The sequence below is a fragment of the Gallus gallus genome, chromosome 13 (assembly GCF_016699485.2).
Source record: "Gallus gallus isolate bGalGal1 chromosome 13, bGalGal1.mat.broiler.GRCg7b, whole genome shotgun sequence".
Classification (NCBI taxonomy): Eukaryota; Metazoa; Chordata; class Aves; order Galliformes; family Phasianidae; genus Gallus; species Gallus gallus.
This window is the reverse complement of record NC_052544.1, coordinates 14843285-14862188: the sequence shown is the minus strand read 5'-3', so window position 1 is coordinate 14862188 and position 18904 is coordinate 14843285. Positions and strand designations below refer to the sequence as shown.

General features: G+C 46.1%; 3 protein-coding genes across 9 annotated transcripts in view; 2 read left to right on the top strand and 1 right to left on the bottom strand.

The window, feature by feature from the left end:
* Positions 1-3334, top strand: part of SLC25A48 (solute carrier family 25 member 48) — a 90071-nt gene extending 86737 nt beyond the window's left edge. For all 6 annotated transcript variants that reach the window (XM_046900372.1, XM_046900374.1, XM_040646918.2 and 3 more), the window contains 2 exons: positions 382-511; positions 1095-3334. In XM_046900372.1, coding sequence (XP_046756328.1) covers positions 382-504 — 123 coding nt within the window. In that variant the 3' untranslated portion in view covers positions 505-511; positions 1095-3334. The remainder of the gene's footprint in view (positions 1-381; positions 512-1094) is intronic.
* IL9 (interleukin 9) lies at positions 3317-17853 on the top strand. 2 transcript variants are annotated; one of them, XM_046900370.1, is made up of 6 exons: positions 3317-3619; positions 14557-15564; positions 15661-15705; positions 15810-15836; positions 16424-16552; positions 17594-17853. In XM_046900370.1, the coding sequence occupies exons 2-6, from the start codon at positions 15457-15459 to the stop codon at positions 17699-17701; spliced, it is 417 nt and encodes a 138-aa protein (XP_046756326.1). In that variant the 5' UTR covers positions 3317-3619; positions 14557-15456; the 3' UTR covers positions 17702-17853.
* Positions 3959-8258, bottom strand: LOC100857609 (1-phosphatidylinositol-4,5-bisphosphate phosphodiesterase gamma-1-like). The gene has a single exon (XM_040647236.2). It carries the CDS (start codon positions 6658-6660, stop codon positions 5995-5997), a length of 666 nt encoding a protein of 221 aa, XP_040503170.1. The 5' UTR covers positions 6661-8258; the 3' UTR covers positions 3959-5994.
* Positions 17854-18904: the final 1051 nt, after the last annotated feature.

Sequence of the window (18904 nt, the reverse complement as noted above, 5' to 3'; positions counted from 1 at the left end):
TCCTAAACAATGTGAACGCGTTTAAGATTCTGTCTCATGTGGGAGCACTGAGGCCCCATGCTTGTGTATGCAATGGGAGGAAGGAACCGTAGTGAGTTGGGAGGAACTCTGCTCTCCACCAGTGGCATGAGGCCCCTGGCTTGTGCTGGCAGACACAGAAGGGGGTCTGTCTACAAGGAACATGGAGCAGACTGATGCCAAACCAGCCACTTTACCATTGCTTTTCAATTCTCCAGTTCATACTTCAGCAAAGACTGGCAGTGGGAGGATATCTCCTGAGGAAACCATGGTTGGGTTCTTCAGAAATCCACCATGTTCATTGTTTTCTTCTTGGAACAGCCAGTGGATTCCTACACTCTAACCCTTCTCCATCCCCAACAGGTCTTTTTTAGGGGTATCACAATCAATGCAGTGCGAGGATTTCCAACGAGTTCAGCCATGTTTCTTGGCTATGAACTTTCTCTCAAAGCAATGAAAAGAGACCAAACTGAGACCAATCCTTAACTTCCAGGTCAGTGCATAAAGACCCTCTACTTTTTCCTAAAATTAGAGAACTAATCCTTTAATCAAATGGAATTGCAATTGTAGACATCCTCTGGAACTCAGGTAACTTATGTGGGTACCTACCAGGATAGTCAAACACTTTCCAAATTTGGGTCTATGGGATTTGGAGTGCCAAAATCCATATCAATTGGATTTTGGTTTCATTCCAGATCTGCTGGAATGCTGTTGTAATCCATCCTGATTGCTGTGATCGTCTTGTTTGGTGTGAATCAGAAAAGATAATCTGAAAGGACAATGTTATCTAAGATTGTATGAGTTGTGAAATATCATTCTGACTGAAGTCTGTGCACTGTATCCTTTCCTCCCTTGATCTGTCCACAGTGATGTGAAGCTAAGCCTTTCCAAAGGATCTTGACTATCAGCTCACAGTTTTACTTTCACTCAAAAACCCAGGCTCGATTAAAGGAGCAGCAGTAAAAGTATCTCATGACAGATATACTTTTTTTACCAGTTAAAAACTCCACATTATACTTGGCTGTCTACTATTTTATGTCATACTTCATAAACCTCATTTTCTCTCATTTCTAAAGCATTGCCAAGAAGACCAGACCAGTGTCCTCCTTTCCTGAGCCAAACCAGCAGCCTGGGGGTGGTGAGGGCTCACTGAAGACTCCTGGCACTGGAGAACCCCCCAGCGATGGCATCAGCTTTCCCTTCCACTTGGCCTTGGGCCCTGGAGGGCTCCAAACCTACACCAGCTCAACCAAATCCAAAGACCGTTTTATTTTTAAATCTCTCCCTCTGTTGCCTAGAGCACTTTACTAATCCCCATGGTGTGTTGCACTTTTTTGCTAACGACGTTTTTTCTCACTGAGCCGAAAGAACAACTTCCCTTACCTGCACAGATGAGATACACCCAAAATGACCCCAATTGACATAAATTGAGTGAGTGCCTTTTGCACGATACCGTGCATAATGCTCCTCCTCTTTATGAACAAGGACCTCCTGCTCTGGAATGAGAAGGTATAAGCACTTCGGGTGCACGGGTATGTTTTGTGTAGGAAGGTTTGGATTCCTATAAACTCCCAACTTGCTTTCAGGATCCAAGAAGCAGATGACTGTGCCCATGTGAATGATTGCTCCTGTTTTGCATCATAGAGTTCCCCACTTGTACCACAGTGTGACACATTATCTTGTAAAGATATGACTTTCACTTTATTATCGAAGATGCAAGTTAAATTGGGAAACATCAAGATATTAAATTCAGATTCTAAGCTGCTCTTTTTCTTCAGAAGGCAATAAAACTAGCCCTCACTTCATATAGATGGCTGCCTGTTGATTGAACTGACTCTTGCTGCATAGCTCTCTAGGGGCCTGCTAGAGGTACCTGATAGAGCGTCTGAGTTTGCTGATGGGACAGTCCAACTGCCAAATCCTGATGACTCTGCCTTGCTTTGCACTCTTGAGCAGATGCCACTGAAGGAAGTGTCTCTCTGAAGTATGCAAAGTCTGTCCCGAGCTATATTCTCTCAAATACAAAGACCAGCTTTAGATATCCAACTCTGCTGCAATCCCACTGAGATGACTGTGGGGCGCCCAGGTCTCTCTTTGGTCTACCTCAGTCTTTCAGCTCATCTGAAGACCTCTTATGTCCTGATTATTTCTCTCTATGCTCATGAATACCTCCACTCTTTATTTCCTAAGCATGAAGCTTCTTATGCCAAAAAAAAACCAAGCAGAACTGCTGGGCCAGGAGGACTCTAGTGGCAGTAGCAGGAGAGCTGAAGGATCACAAGGGACGTGCAGCATGGTGGAATGCTCTGCAACAGTGCTGTCCTCTGGGAAGTGCATGGTTTCCCCCACCCTCTGGAGCAGTGGATAAAGCCCAGCAGATGTTCATAGAAGCAGCCATCCAGATTTCCTCCATAAAAGAAGGAGAAGGAAGAAGCTTGCACATCCCTGTCCCTCAATGCATGGAGGAAATGGCCACAGGACTTGGAGACCTCAGCAGAAATTGCCTACAGTCTCAGACCTGGAGAAGTATTTGGAAATGGGCTCTCTGACCACCCAGAGCAGCGTGGGCTCCTCTTTGCTGGGGCCTGAATTACAACCCTAAGTGTGGCTTCACCCAAAACAGCTCAAAGAAATGTGACAAACAGCTGCTGTTGCTTCATCTCAGACCTTGTATGCAAGGAGGCTCACAATGCCTTTCAGCTTGGCAAGAACACAAAGAACTGCTTTTGATAAACAACTTATCTAAAATTGATGAGCCTTCACCCAAGTATTTGTTGCAGGCTACATTTAAGGAGTCAACTTTTCCATGCTACCTATTTTAATGTATATGCATAGAACTTGCTTTAGATGCATAATACCTTATGTCTCCAGGGATAATGCATAGGGACCATATTTTCAATGCAAAGAAAACTGTCAGTTATCTCCCTGTATTATGTGAAATGGACCGTGAATGAATTAAGCTGATGAGGTTTGCAATGAGCTGCGTGCCTGTGTGATGCTGCCCAGGTTTGAGGCTTTCAGTGCCTCTGGGTTCTTACTCTGTGTTGGCGATGTGTTGTAGTAGGCATCTTGCAGGGGTACGGGATGTATGGGACAGGCCTCTCCCTAAGCATAGAGAGACAGTGCTATCGTGCTGACCTTGATGCAGAGAAAACAGGAGAAGAAGAAAGATGGGAAAGAATGTGGAAATGGCCAAATAAGGCACAATGTTATCTGGTGCAAACCAATCAGGGTGGGACATGACAGCACGGTTGTTTAGGTAAAAACATATATAAGCTGTTGTTAATCTCAATAAAGTGCGCCATTTTTATCTGCATCATATTGGTGTGCATGCCTGCTGGCGCGGGGCTGCGGAGCACTTTGCCTAGGGGATAGCCACGGTTGCCAGCAACGGCAACAAGTGGTGCCCCGTGTGAGGCTCTAGGCGGAGTGCGGCGGTCCGACTGCGTGATGGATGCAGGAGCCCACCACGGTAGGGCGGTGGAAGGGCCGGAGGGGTTGGCCACCCCTGGGGCTTGAATCCAGTATGTACCTTCGGCTGTCTGAAGAAGGCAGGGGGGGGGAGCACTCCCCGGCGACCGCAATGGAATCCGTCATTAAGGTATTGCCTCAAGCTTGTAAGACTTACTGCGGGAAGCACACTCCTTCTAAGAAGGAGGTTGCTGCCGTACTTCTGCTGCTGCAGCAGGAGGGGGAGGTTAAAGCCCCCCAAGAGATTCTTGATCACCGGAGGTGGGATGATCTCACCTCTGCGTTTGTGCAACAGATTATGAGTGCTCAGGAGGGTGGGTCCGAGTTAAAAACTTGGGGTCTGATACTGGGGGTGTTGAAAGCAGCCAGAGTAGAGGGAAAGGTATTGGTGGAGGCTCAATACCTTTTGGGTCTCGGCGGTGGAGGAGAGACAATGGACCTGGGGGGGTCCGATGGGGGCTCGGGAGCAGTTTCTTGCAGGGGCCGAGAGGAGTCGGAGCCGCTTCCTACTTGGGTAGGAAGATGTGGAATTTGTAGCAGCACAGACAGTGCTTTTCAGTATCCTCGCTAAGCGAGGGGAGACAGCGAAGGACAAAGACCTAGCTACGCTAGTAACGAGTTCCGCTCATTTTTGTAGTGAAAGAATGGTGCTAAATTGGGGACTGTATATGGAACAGAGTCCTTCAGGGCAGGGCAACAGTGGCTGCTGATGCTACCCAAAGTTATAGCCACTCCTGCGGAGACAGGGTCCTCTAATATCCTCGAGTGCTGCTCTCGGCCAGGGAGTTCATGTTTATCTCCCCCTGGGTCACCGTGAGCAAAACAGCTGCTATGGATCACTGACTCACACCGAACAACGATGGGAGTAGGCAAAAGGAATGCGGAGCTGTGATAGAGACCACTGTGCCAGGTGCTGTGAGACAAGCTGCAAGCAACTGCAAATTATGAGAACTGCGCCAGCGCTGCCCTCTGGTCTTCTGTCTCATTATACTGCATGCTAATGGACTTTCAGGGACGTAATGAAAATGTATCTGAATTCCTGTCAACTACTGATTATGTGTTAGTTTGACCTGTATCTACAGCACAATTTCTCCTGACGGTGTGCATGTTAGGTGGAGTGATCCCCCTTGCACCATCAACAGACATCAATAGACACATGCCTGCTCTATATCCTTACGGGATATAGGGTCTGATTCCTGCATGCCAATTTGGCAATGAGAGTGGACCCGCTCTGTTTGGCTGTGGGATCGGTTGAGAGAGGGGACGCCTTTGGCGCGCCCCAAGATTTCTTGGAAGGTCTCCCTTCCTCGCCCGATCACAGCAGGGACAGACAAGGACCATCCATTGGTGTATCAGGTATGTGTATAGAAAAGGGGGTGCCCGTAAGGCGTGAGGAGACGTCCTACGCAGGGTATGAAGGAGCGTGCCTGACTGCTCCCCCCCCCTTGGTATGTGAGCTCACGGGTTAGATTGCCGCTGGGGTACGACTTGCAACTAATTGACTAATGCACTAGTGTTATTAAGATACAAGCTAAAAGATGTCGTCAGCATTGTGGATTATGTATAAACCATGGTTTTTGTTCTAAATATCAGAGTGAGTGAGGTGTGAGTGAGACGCGTTCCTTTCAGGGAATGAGTGTCAGCCTGTTTATGTAGTACTGTGTTCTGATTGCATGGAAGCGTGTAAAGGAAGGTGGACAGGCTTCTGTGAGATCTGTTCCCAAGTGCTTATAACTGAACAATATCACTATATGGTGTTAAGGGTTGTTTGCGGAAACTTGGAGGAAATTAGGAATCAATAAGGATTTTGTAAACATACCTTCTTTCAGTTATTGTTACTCTTAAGGAGGGAAGGTAAATGAAGTAACGTGAACAGTTTTATAATTGAGTGCTCTAATCACGAGACGAAGTACTTGGTGTTTATGGAAACTGAAGAACTGTATTGTTTGATTTGTGGGTTCTGAAGGGAATGGGACAAACGGTTTTGATGGTATAAGTATGGGTAATTGCTAATGGTAAACAGAAGCATGGTTGAGGGTACGTGGAAGTGTAACTGAGAGTATGAATAGTGGACAAAGGAAAAGGGTTAAAGAGAATGTGAGTTTATCTACACTGGCATGAGAGCAGCCCTCCCCCGTGCCATTCCCCTGCGAGCAGAGCTCACAGAGAGAGAGAGTGCCAGAATCACAGACTACTGTTAGAAATAGCATTACTTGCAAAGGGGGGGAGGTGGAGAGGATAGGGCACTGGAAGTGAGAATAGCCTTCGTCTGCAGAGATCTAGGAAACCCGAAATTCCAGTGTTAGCACTGGACATCTCCGAAAAGGAGGAGGTGAAACTGAAATGTAACGTTAGTAGTTTATGTAATTATGAGAGTTTGGAAAGTTAAAAGTTTGAGAAGGATGCAAGCTGAGGAAGACAAAAAGGAAAAAGGTTTACCTGTGACAATTAGACATGGGCTTCGTTATTAGTGCAGAAAAAGAACTTTTATTGCGTGTGATGAACCTAGACAATATGCACTTGGTCCGGTGCCTTATTAAACGTGACCCTCTTGTCAGTGCGTGCGGCAGTGCTGGATCCTCCATTCTGCCCTGCCATCGATGGCGCTGAAGCCGGGCCCGTCTCTCTTGTGCCGTCCCGCGGCTTCCAGTCCGTGTTGCTGCGAGCATTGGGCCGAGGCACCGGCTCTGTCAACCTCATCTCGAGTCCATTGTACCTCATCGGCATCTCTTTGTAGTGGGTGATGAGGTCGTAGAGGCTGTCAAATACTAGGTTGTCCGTTAAAAAGAACCTATGAACGTCAGCGTCCTGCTGCCAACGGATGTGGATATGCTGCACCTTTCCATCCCACCAGATGGACAGAACATAGTCCCCGACGTATGTCCCACTCTCCCTGACCAGGAAGGAGCCATCAGGTGCCTCCATCTCAGCGCAGTACTCCATCACCCGCTGCTCTGCGATGTGCCGCCCACCACACCCCGCTCCCAGCTTGCCGTGGTACCAATCCTGCTCGAGATGCAGCTCGATGTTGGCGCTCACCTCCTTCTGTGTGGATCGACTCCCCCGTCTGCTCCCGGTTGAGACAATGTAAATTGGGTTCCATATGTAGGTGATGGAATCTGCCACCGTTTGGCAATCCGCCTCCTGCTCTTTTGTCATACACGAACCCATGGTTCCTTGCCACTAACCACCGTCAAAACACCTCAGGTTCGGCAGGGTTTGCCAGTGGTCTTTATAACGCTTGCTCACACGCATGCCAGGTGTACAAGCTAGACAACTCGTGATCAGATTGAGAGGGTCTGTCTGGTATGAATATTTACAATCTTTCGGTTTTCTCCCTGCCTACTGTGCCTATATTAAAACATATGGTTTCCAGACAAGACGAAAATGATGTCAAGAAAAAGCCACCGGACTATGGTATGATGTACACAATCATAAGTGACTAGGACCAATTCCCCGATTAACTTTGGGTTGGGTGGATGGTGGAAGTTTATTTTTAAATAACTATGTTTATTGTTATCTATATTGATTGGATTCTTACTGATTATGCCTTGTATTTTACAGTGCGCCTTATTTAGTCTTTACTGTTAGACCACTGACAAGGAATGCTTTGTAGAAGTGTGTAACATAAATCTAGTGTATTCTTATAGATAGTGATTGGTGTGCTGATAATCATGCTTTGTTTACTGTAGCGCTAGCAAAAGATGGTTCAAGATGCGATTCATACAACCTGGCTCATACAAAAAGAAAAAGGGGAATTGTTGAGGAATGGCTCGATAGCCAAGGGGGCCACGGGTCTCTTGAACGGTTGTACGAGCAGGACAGGCCTTATAGTTGGCAGGAGATACCATTGGAAAAGTACTAGCTTGCTATGCTATGATGGCTCAGGAAGCAAGAACTTGCTGAGCTTGGGCGCTACGTGCACAGCTCAGGCTAGGAGACCTTGAAGCTATGAATGCACAAAGAAGGAGCTGAAGTTGCAGCTAAGCTAGCCTGGGAAGAGACTGAGTAATCACAGCGTGTCACAAACAACTACAATGGACGCAAGAACATAGGCAGAAGATTAAAGAAGAGCGTGATCCCTTTGGGAGCTGTCTGGATGGACTGTTTGGGGGAACGGGTTCATGGTTAAAGCAACCACTTAAGGTTTTCGCGATAGGGTTTGCATTCTTTGTGTGTATTCTAATCTATCTTCCATGCTTTGTATGGTGCTTGCAGAACTTCCTTCAACGAATGATGGAAAAGACTTTTGACTATCAGATTGAGTATCATAGATTGCGAGAAAGGTTGTAGAAGGGTTTAGGCTGTTGCGTTCGTGCTGTAACGGGGCGAGGCTTGGCCGAGCACGGGAAAGGATTCCCTGTTGCTCTGATGTTTGCTTAAGAATTGTAGAAGAAAAGTAGTAGGAATAGTGTGCCGAAATATATTTAGGATTAGGTGTGTTGCGCTGCTTCGCGATGTACGGGTTAGGCGTGTGTGTAAGTAGTATTTAGCTTAGGGAGGGGGAGATATTGTAGTAGGTGTCTTGCGGGGGTACGGGATGTATGGGACAGGCCTCTCCCTAAGCATAGAGAGACAGTGCTATCGTGCTGACCTTGATGCAGAGAAAACAGGAGAAGAAGAAAGATGGGAAAGAATGTGGAAATGGCCAAATAAGGCACAATGTTATCTGGTGCAAACCAATCAGGGTGGGACATGACAGCACGGTTGTTTAGGTAAAAACATATATAAGCTGTTGTTAATCTCAATAAAGTGTGCCATTTTTATCTGCATCATATTGGTGTGCATGCCTGCTGACGCGGGGCTGCGGAGCACTTTGCCTAGGGGATAGCCATGGTTGCCAGCAACGGCAACAGCGATGCATGGTGATTTTTCCTCATATCCTTCCTCCAGCAAAACCACCGTTGAGATGGGTGCTCAGGATTCACCCATGCAAAGCTCTGCGGTAACACACGGGAGCTGAAAGAGCGAGCTGGCGTTGAAAGGAAAGCACGAAATGTTTAATACAAAGTGGGAAGTAAGCGACTGCACTTGGCCACTTGATGGCATTCTCGTCCAATGCGGGGACCGGGCTGGGCTCGGCAATGCATCGTCCCGTGTCCGCTCAGCCCTGGGCTGCTGCCAGACTAATGCACGTGGTCCAGAGATGCTTTATTTTTGAGAGAGAATACCGATATCGTCCACTGAAAGAGAACAGGATTTCTAAGGGATTCTTTTAGCTGTTTCGTGTCCCATGTATCCGTACCAATTGCGTGTTTTGGTGGGTTTGTCCCTGAATTACCAGCTATGCACCTGCTCTCCTGCCAGCACTGGTGGCATGTCCCCAGCCCACACAGGCTGAAGGGGACAGTCCCTCTGCTTGGCAGCTCATGCACAGAGCCTCCCAGAGCACCATGTTGCTATCACAAAAGCAGTTCAGTGCTGAACTTGGTAAAAAAAAAAATGCGAAGGGAGACAGGAAGGACCAGAGATATCTATTTCTGTGCTTTTCTTGCCTGGAATACAGAAGAGTACTCAGACCTGACATGCTTTAAATGAGTGTAATTGCTTAATTTTCTTGTTGCTGGTGGTGTTCCATCTCTTACAACACCGCATATTACTTAACAAGGTGCAGGCTGTTCAGCTGCTTTTCCCAGTTCATACGCTACTCAATGCAATGGTAAAAAGAGGTAACAATAGTTTATCCCCTCCAATCCCTTCCCTACCCTCACTCTCCTTCATATTAATGAACAAACAGGAACCGATTTCCCTCAATGAGGCCATTTTTCTGGCCTCACCCCGTGGTGCCCATGGAGTGTGAGGTGGGACCAGGCTCAGGTGAGGGGAAGCAGAGGGCCACCTCCCCTTATGTCCCCTGGTTCTGTGTCCCCACAGCTGCTGGGGACAGTAGATATTATAATCTATCTACTTGCTGTAGCTAAGGCTTTCTTTAGTAGTAGAGGTTGATACGGTAAAGATTTTTTCTCCCCGTTCCATCAAAGGCCAGTGCTTTTCTTGTGCCTGTGAAAGAAATGTAAAATGTGGATTCAGGAAAAAAAAAAATTGTGAGATCCAAAGAGATGAGTGTGCAAAAGTTCGAGCTGCTAAATATTGACTGCAGAGGAACTGCTTCTAAAGCCATCTTCTTCCTATGTGTCTTCCTATAGGAACGCATTGATGGGTTGCTACCAACTTAGATAAGTCATATGTAAAGTCTACATTGAGAGGTGGCATCCAAAGGGAATTAAACCATGCAGTGAGGAAATGTAAGCAGTTACAGTGATTACATACAGCAATTATATACATAAAATTAAAGTGTCTTCTAAGGAGCCTTCAGAGGTCCCATATGAGCTTTCATAACAACAGATGTAAGACACTGAAGGAAACAAGAAATCCTGACTTAGCGTAGCTGAAGTACTAAGGCTATGGGATGGCAAAGCATGAAATCTCTGGAAAGAATATGAAGCTCCACTTGAGTTGTAAAGAAAGCAAGGGGTAATTTGGGATTATGAAGAGGGTGGTTTGGAGAAGCAAGAAGCTTGCAGCTGGGGCTGTCCTGCTGCCAGCACCTGGTGCTTTGAGGCTGGCACCCACCTGCAGCCACATCTGCTATAAGAGCACCAGGACAACTCATCTTCATGGATTGCACTGGTCTGTTCTCCCGTGTTTCAAAACATTTTAATGTAAAATATTTTGCCCATAGTATAGAAAATCCTGCCAACTGCTGTGGAAGAGGGCCAGCCTATCCTTACTCACGCAACTAGGTGTGACCCAACAGCTGTGCTGACTTCTTTATTAAGTTGTGATTGCCGCCTTTCCATCAAGCAGTCTGCAGGTGGTTTTTCAGTGCTTCCAGTGTTGAAAGCAAGCTGTAATGCAGGTAGAGGGCTCCAGCACAGACATGGAGTGAAGCCTTGTGCTCGGCATTCCTTCAGGCAAAACCCAGCTGTGAGACGTGCAAGGAAGGGTGAGTGAGATTACGATATGAGAGCTGTGCCATGTTTCTCTGTCCTGGCATGAGGATGCTGAGACTTTAAAATACAGAGATCTGGTGATGTTTGTTGACTGTTCCTGCTTTCCTCTGCTTGCTGCTGGTTGTGAGATGCATTTGCAGTAAGCACCACGCTAAGCACAGCTGGCATGCTGCTCTTTGGGCTTTCTGCTTTTAGATGCCTCAGCTCTTGATAAACACTGTTGCAGCAAAGGACGCTTGGCTCCCCTTGCTAGAAAGCCATGGAAAGTGCCGGTGGCTGTAATATTGCATGAGACAGGGATGGTTTACAGCTCTCATCGTCCCTTGTGGCTGTGCCCCAGCATGTTTGCTCCTCACTCTCAAAGCTCCTGAGCATTGTGAATTGTTTTGGTTAGTCAATTCAGCTTCAGATTAATTGAGGAATAGGGGTTCTGTTGCCCGCAGGAGCTGATGTGTGTCCTGAGGACATCCCGTGGCCCATCTGCTGGGGCAGAGCTGATTGTGTGGCTCTCAGGAGGTGCTGCTGCCTCCCTCAAGCTGACACTTGAAGTGTCCTCTGAGTTCATCTGGCTTTTACATCTTCTTGTCATAGGCAATCTTGGTATTACTGAGGCATGCTTTGCACTTTCACTGGGGAACTGAAATGACCCCAATTTAGCTTTTGTTTTCTCCAACAGCATACGTCGTCATTATCAAAAAGGAAGGGGAAAAAACCACCTCCAAAACAGCTCGTCTCTGGAAAATAGAACTGCTCATTGCATCTTTTCATTTGTGATCTTTGCAAGATCTTACATCTTGATCAGCATGCACAGCAAATGTAAAATAAGCTCATATGCTGTCTTAGTGTTTTTCACTTACAAGAAACCTTTTATTTACATAAAAAAAATAACCAAACCAACTCCTCCCCATGTCCCCTGCACTGAGTTTCTTGGGAGCACTGCAGTGGGCAGCGACATCAGTGACATCAGCGACAAGAGGTTTACAGGATGCTGGGTGAGAATTTCCAAAGGAGCCAGAGGGAGCCAGCACAGGGATATTCTGGAGAATTTTGTATGCTCACGTTTTCTAAATTGGGGCTGAAATCTTACGGTTGTGTCACTGGAGAACTGTGACCATGACACAGGCTCCATCAGCTGATGCACTGCCTCAGGTTAGGGAGCTCTGTGTCCCGCTCCTTGCTCTGTTTATTCACTGTACTCCTTAAGGAGTGAAATGTGGATATGTGACCTTCCGCAGCCTGAGCGCAGTGAGTTCCCCACTCTGGTTTCCCAGTGGTGATGTAGGAGATGTCTTTATGGGCTAATGAACCTTTGACCTCTCTTCTTCCTTTGGTTTGAATTTTGCAGCCAGAAAGCTTCAAAGGGAAAAGGAAAAGCTTCAGAAAGACCACACTTAACTGTGGTGGCTCTCCCTTTTGGCAGTGGGCCATCTGAGGGTTACAGTCTGTGGTTCCTCACAGGGAAGTGGTCTCAACAGTCACCTTCCTACCTACTGCTATTTGCGGTTAGCATTCTGGCTACTGCCTCCTTCTTTCCTTCTTTCCTTCTTTCCTTCTTTCCTTCTTTCCTTCTTTCCTTCTTTCCTTCTTTCCTTCTTTCCTTCTTTCCTTCTTTCCTTCTTTCCTTCTTTCCTTCTTTCCTTCTTTCCTTCTTTCCTTCTTTCCTTCTTTCCTTCTTTCCTTCTTTCCTTCTTTCCTTCTTTCCTTCTTTCCTTCTTTCCTTCTTTCCTTCTTTCCTTCTTTCCTTCGCAAAAAAAATCTGAATTTTCTCTCTACATTTTTTTTTCTGTATCAGTTAAAGAGGAACTAAAGGATATGAACAGGGGGAGATCAGACACCAAGACAAAGAGTAAACTGCTGACTGTATTTCACATACAAATGACAACATGTATATGAAAATTCATTGCCGTAGCTGAAGAATTTTAAAATATCAAAGCATAATAAGAAATGGAAAGTTGTGCATGGAAAATTATATCTAACAAGCATTGTCCTTTTGCTGGGATGGCAGCAAATATTAATTTCCAGGTGCTATGGGTTTGGCTAGAACAGAGTTTGTTTGTTTGTCTCTACATAGAGGCACATACGATGCTTTGTTTTGGGTTTTTGATGAAAGCAGCAGAGGCTGCACAAGGACCAGGGAGAGGACACAGCCAGGACAGCTGACCCAGAGTAGCCACAGAGCTATTCCATGCCATATGGCACCATGCTCAGCAGTAAAAGCTGCGGGAAGGAGGAGGAAGGAGGGATGTCTGGAGCAATGGCATTTGTCTGCCCAAGAAACTGTTAGGCGTGATGAGCCCTGCTTTCCTGGGAGTGAATATCTTCCAGCCTTTGGGAAGCAGCACATGAATTCTTTGTTCTGCTTTGCCTGCATGCACAGCTTTTTTTTTTTTTTTTTTAACCTAAAACCCAGCAAGCTGTCTTCATCTCAGCCCATGAACTCTTCCTCTTTTACCTCTCTGATTCTCTTCCCCATCCCAACTGGGCAGTGGGTGACAGGCTGCACAGTGCTGAGCTGCTGCTGGGTTAAACCACAACACCACAGACTCCGCATCAACCTATAATTGCTGGAACAGAACTTGAGCTCTCACAAGAGAAGCCACCACCAGTGCCAGCTGCTTGTGTGCCCAGTCCACTGTGCCTGCAGTCATGATATGCGAAGATCTTTCTATGCCAGGTCAATCCCAGTGATTTCTGACTCACTGCAACTACAGCTTCCCTGGTGACCTGTTTTCCCTGGAGCACCAGCAGCGTGAGCCAGATCTCACTAAGCAATCAGATGGGGAGATGTAGAGATGCAGAGATAGCGCTGGCACTGCTGCCAGCTGTGGACTGCAAGGAGAATAGGCTTGGCTAGCAGCTCCAGAGTAGTTCTTCTCTACACGATTCAAAGAGGCAGAGGGAATTACAGTTTCCCTCTGAGTTCAAAATCAGCAGTTGTTTCATGTGGCCACACTGCTCAGCATGGCTGAATTATGGCCTTTTTTCATAGATAGGGTCTGACCTGAGAGCAAATCGAAAGAGAACATCATTGGGTTGAGTTCCCCACCGTGCGAAACATTCAAAAATAGAGAGTGCATTAGCTTTAGTGAAGTGTGCATGGAGAAATTCATACATTTTGTCCTTAAGCTTCTGCTGTACTATGGAGATGGATCCCAGCTGTCTCCTTTCATCTGCTGAAGTTCTCACTTTGACCCAGCAGCACACGCACACACACGCCTTGTCCTCCTGGGCTCTGAGCCTGGGAAGAAGCTGTCTTATCAGTTGGCTGTTTAACAAATGTAATTACATCTGATGAAGGGAAAGGTCTTAATGATGTATCTTGCATATCGTGTATGACACCAATGATTTTCACTTACAGAGCATGGCAGCTGTATTACAATATTGTTCCTCAGGCAAAGAGCCTCATTAGTGTGCCCTGCTAAGTGTATCAGCTTTGTAAAATCCTTCTAAAGACAGAGTAGCCACAACAAGAAAAAATGTGATTTCTAATGGACACGTTTTCCTTAATACCAAGATGCAGTAGCAATGGCTGGCTGTTAGGAGACCTCCCCACCCTGTTCTCCCCATATCGCTTGCACAGCTTTGGCTGAATCATAGATGCTTGTGAATTCTGCCCTTGAAACTATGAAAAATAGCATTTCCAGCCGTCTGAGATACCAAGGGTCCCAGGAATATTATGCAGTGTTTATTTTGCGTGGGAGCTTTATGCACTGAATCAATTGTTCTCGTTCTTGCCATGGGGTTTCACTGGCCAAAGAACCAGACAGCAGTGTGCCTATTGCCTGAAGGAAAACCTACCCCTGCCCAAACAGCCCGGTGCCTTGCAGTACCCCATGCACACCCTCTGTTCCTGCAGTGTACTTCTGTGCAACAGGTAGAGCTCTGCCAGCTTTACCTCACTGAGGGAGGGCCCCTGATTCTAGGCGATCCCCAGAGCCTCCTGAAAGCTGGAGCTGCCAAGTGCCATGTATACTTTCCACCTTTTATCACCTAAGGTTGAGCATCGAAGCGAGGCAGGGAGCAGCGGGGCTGGGAAGAGGTATGCAGATGGTAATGTTCTTATTACTTATTTCCTTTCTTCCTCTTTTTATTTTTTATTTTTTGCCCATTCCAGGATATTTTCCAGAGAAAGCGGCGCTCATCTTTCAGCCCAACTGAGCAGCTCAAGGCTGAGGCTTTTGGAGATCTTGGAGGTGTAATAGGAGGGAGGTTTTACAACCAGACCTACGGATCTAGGAGAAAATCAATGGGCTGCCATACACTCTTGGAAAAAGAAGACTTCCGTGGCCACAGAAAGTTCTAGGAGTCATCCAACTGGATTTGAAGACTGTCTGAAAGTCTCAAATCTGTCACCTAGGGCTGTATTCGCATTCACTTCTTTCTGCTTAGAAGGAAAAGGGAAGGAGGCAGTGCATCGGTGCCTAGGTGGGACCCTGCTAAGGGCCGTCGGATGCAGCAGATATTTGGAATGACAGCTTCTGCAGGCATCGCCGCACAGCTCCAGTGGTTCCTCCGTCTGGTTGACAAATTCCTGCAGCATTAGCAGCGTCCTGTGGGACAATCCTGCTTTGAACTCTGGGGAGAGCTTGCTTGTAGGCTGCCCATTTCTTTTCTCAGGAACTTCGGCAATGCGGAACATTGTTGTTTCTTTGCTTTCATGGAACCACAATTTACATAAATACAAGAGGCAAAAGCCACATCTGAGAAAAAAAATGCTTTCGTAGATTTTTAACCATTGCTTCCTGTTGGGGTGTGATATCATTATGTTCAAATTTATCGCTTCTGAGGAGCATTAGTGATTTTCCACAGTACTACAGAACAGTCACTAGCAGTAGGTGACTCAATTCCACGTTTGACTTTTCTAAAATGCTGTCCAAGCTAGTGGGAAAAAAAGGTGGGCACCTGGTATCAGTTTTATAATTGGGTTTTTCCATATGAGAATGGGAATTTTGTGAAGACTCGATTAAAAGGAGTGGCCTCCTATTCTCCCGTCACCCATCAGTCTGACTTGCACATGAATGCCAGCATGCTGTCATACATTCTCCTCTCTTGTGTGCTGCTCTCTGTGCAAGCACAGAATTGCCAAGTCAGCGAAATTATCCGCAATACAAGGAGTCTGCTTGTAAGTAGCTGCTGAGCACCTTCCCTCTGCAAAGATTTGTGCTTGCAGAGTATGTGATAATAAATACTGATTTCTCTCGTGTTATTTTTCTTTCAGAACAAGACTCAAGAAAGTTGCCCATGTAGGGAGACAGCTGCCACTGTGAGTACATTGGATTTGAGAATATCATGAAACTGAACGTAAATGTATTTGTGTGCTGAATTCTAGCAGTGCAGAATCCTGATGCTCATTCTTTTCATTTTCAGCCTTGTTCATGTCTTCCCATCCCTGAGGTAAGTCTGGTTGTTAAGCTACCGTAAGGGTCTAAAGCATTCAGTACTAACTGAGATTACCACTGGATTTACTTATTCACTTTGCTCTTATATACTTTTGCTTTCATTAACGGGGGTGGTATTTAACGTACTGGTTGTGGCTGAGCACTGCATTTGCTGGATAGTGGTGGGGAAGCTGCCAGACGTCCTCTCAGCATTGTCACAGCCAGAAGCAAACATCAGGGCCTGTGTGGGCTTACAAACCCAAAGATACAGATGCTTGCTTTGGAAATCTCCCAAAGACCTCGCACTGTGATTAGGTGCCCAAATACTTTGCAGACCTATAGGGCAGGGATGCCGGATGCAGGTGGCAGCTCTGGGTCTCTCCCAGCCCCCTTCCGCTCCTGTAAGCCTCACTGCACACATGCCTGTTTTACAGCCACCCATATTTCTTCTATCAGGTTTCAGTATAACACAGAACGTGCTGCATTTCTTTGAGATGTGCTGCCACATAAAGAAATACGCATTTCTTCTTGCTGTAGATAAGCACCAAACGCATCCTATCCACTTCCTATCTCTTTTTCTAATTAACGTTCTTCATTTAACAGCCTGGCCATGAACTGGCATGCTTTGTGGAAGGAACCAAGCACATGTTGGAGCACAACATGACTTCAAACATAAAACTTCTTCTGCTTAATCAGTCCTTCCAGATTCAACGGGATAGAAACCTCTGTGAAGTAAGACATTTCTTGGTTTTCTATACATCTTTGCCTACCTTCTGCAAGAGAAAGGCTTTTTATAACTTAAGTATTTTGCAGCTGTTTAAGTCAAAATGTGTTTAAAATACTTCTTTTAATGTTTTTGGGTTTTTTTAATGCAGGGGGTAGATGTAGTAGCTGGGACTGGCATGACGTGATAGAAAGCTGTTAACACGGGCATGGGAAACAAGGAGGTGGTCTCTATGCCACTGTGTCCTCCTCTTCCCTTCTCCAAACCCCATAGTATTGGGACCTTTAGTTACAGAACTACGGGAAAGGAGCTTTCTTTAAATTGCTTTTTCTGCTCATCTCAGAAGATGTCTCTATGCTGAATAATCATAGAATCATAGAATGGCTTGGGCTGAAAGGAACTCCAAGGATCATGAAGTTTCAACCCCCCACTGTAGGCAGGGCCACCGACCTCCCCATTTAATACCAGTCCAGGCTGCCCAGGGCCCCATCCAACCTGGCCTTGAACACCTCCAGGGATGGGGCATCCACAGCCTCTCTGGGCAGCCTGTTCCAGCATCTCACCACTCTCACTGTAAAGAACTTCCCCTTGAATAATGATGATGTAGCAGTGCGGAATAGATATGCAGAAGCAGCATGGTGGGGCACAGGCAGGCAGGGACATCCTTCTTCTCTGGGGCATCAGTTCTACTGAAGCTGCCATTTCTTCAGGGATGTTTGGGCACCAAACACTGCTTCGACCTGCAGCATCCTTGAACTTGAGATGATGCCCAGAAAGACTCCTGGATCCACAGGATCCTTTCCAGAGGCAGTGATCCTTTATTTACATTCTGAGCAAAATTGTGATTCAGTGAGATGGGAGACAGTGATGCTGTAGCACCAAGCTCCTTGAAGCGAGCACTGAGCTCACCAGGGTGAATGCTGTCAGAGCCATGCAGCAGCCACAGGGCTCTGCTCTTGCCCAGCTCTGCACCCTGCTGTTTCATCTCAGTACATCATCTTTTTGTGTACTACTTTTCATAACCCAAACTTTATTATTCCTTCTACCAGAGTCTGACACGTGGAAAAAAATGCGAGTACAAGACCAAGGGAACTGTGAGGACGTTTCTGGAAAAAATCCTGAAAACCTATCAGGAAATCCATAAATCTAGAGTTTAATTGTTTTAAAGAAAAGTTAAATAAGATGAAACTCTGCAATAAATGGGGGGGGGAGTGGGAAACATTATTTATTGTATTTATTGTCCGTCTGAAAATTCGAAGGTGGAAATCACAACTGTTAAGATCAATAAAGCTGCTTATGCAAGCAACAACAGTATTCAGGAGTCTTCATTTTAAATGTTTCATACTCGGTAAAAGATTTGAACATCTGAGTTTGTATCAGTGAGTATTGCAGTGCTTCTGCAAAGCTCCGGTCCAACAATCTCATTCATGTGAGACAGAACAGCAAAATGCATTTGTGCTTCTGAAGAACACGAGTTGGTACCCATTCCCCTCTCTGTGTTGAGTACTTCATTGCTGCAGAACTCCAAGGCTTCCATTTGTGCACGTTAACGTTTTCGTGACCTCTTTTTATTTCATGCTAAGCAGTGTATAGCATCCAAAATATTTGAGGACTTCAGATGTTAAGAGAAGTTCTGTGTTTCCTTTCCGCATCAGTTTTACTTTTTGATGTGATGTCTGCACTGTAAGCAGCTTAGCTTCTTTCTGGCAAGGTTGCAGACTTTCCTGCCCATAGCCGCTTCATTATTTCCTTCAACTAGTGAAAAAGTCATGAATATCTTCACATACAAAGCAAGAGGATTACCTATGGTGAATTACAAGTCCTTAATGGGCTCACGTGTTTGGAACTCGTGGCTCACTGTTTCTTTCTCAGGACATCCTCGCTGCTGGCTTTGAACATCTTTCTAGTGTCATGAGCTCAGATCGGCTTCTCTGCCACTCAGCTCAACAGAACTGAGGCAAAAAGGCAAATCAGTGTCCAGCCAAATCACTTCTGCAGTACAGCAATGGGGAACTCCAGCAAAGGATTTAAAAAAACAAACCTAAATATCAGAAGATGCACCTACAGAGTATCTACTCCTGTCCCCTCAGCTCTGCTCTGCTCGAAGTTCGGATGCCTGCAGGTCCCTTCTCTCTCTCTTTCTCATCGGGTTTGTGACAGAGTTGTGAAACTGCCAGATAAAAACAAAAGAAAGCAGATCAATTGAGGTACTTAATTACTGTAACAAATAGCTTTTTCTGTTATCTCAGTGATCTCTGCCTGACAGCTCTCTAGCAGCCTGTGTTGTACCACACTCTCTGATAGAGAGGAAGTGACATGGGGACAGCGGAGGTGAAAAGGGTCAGAGGTTTGATATAGAA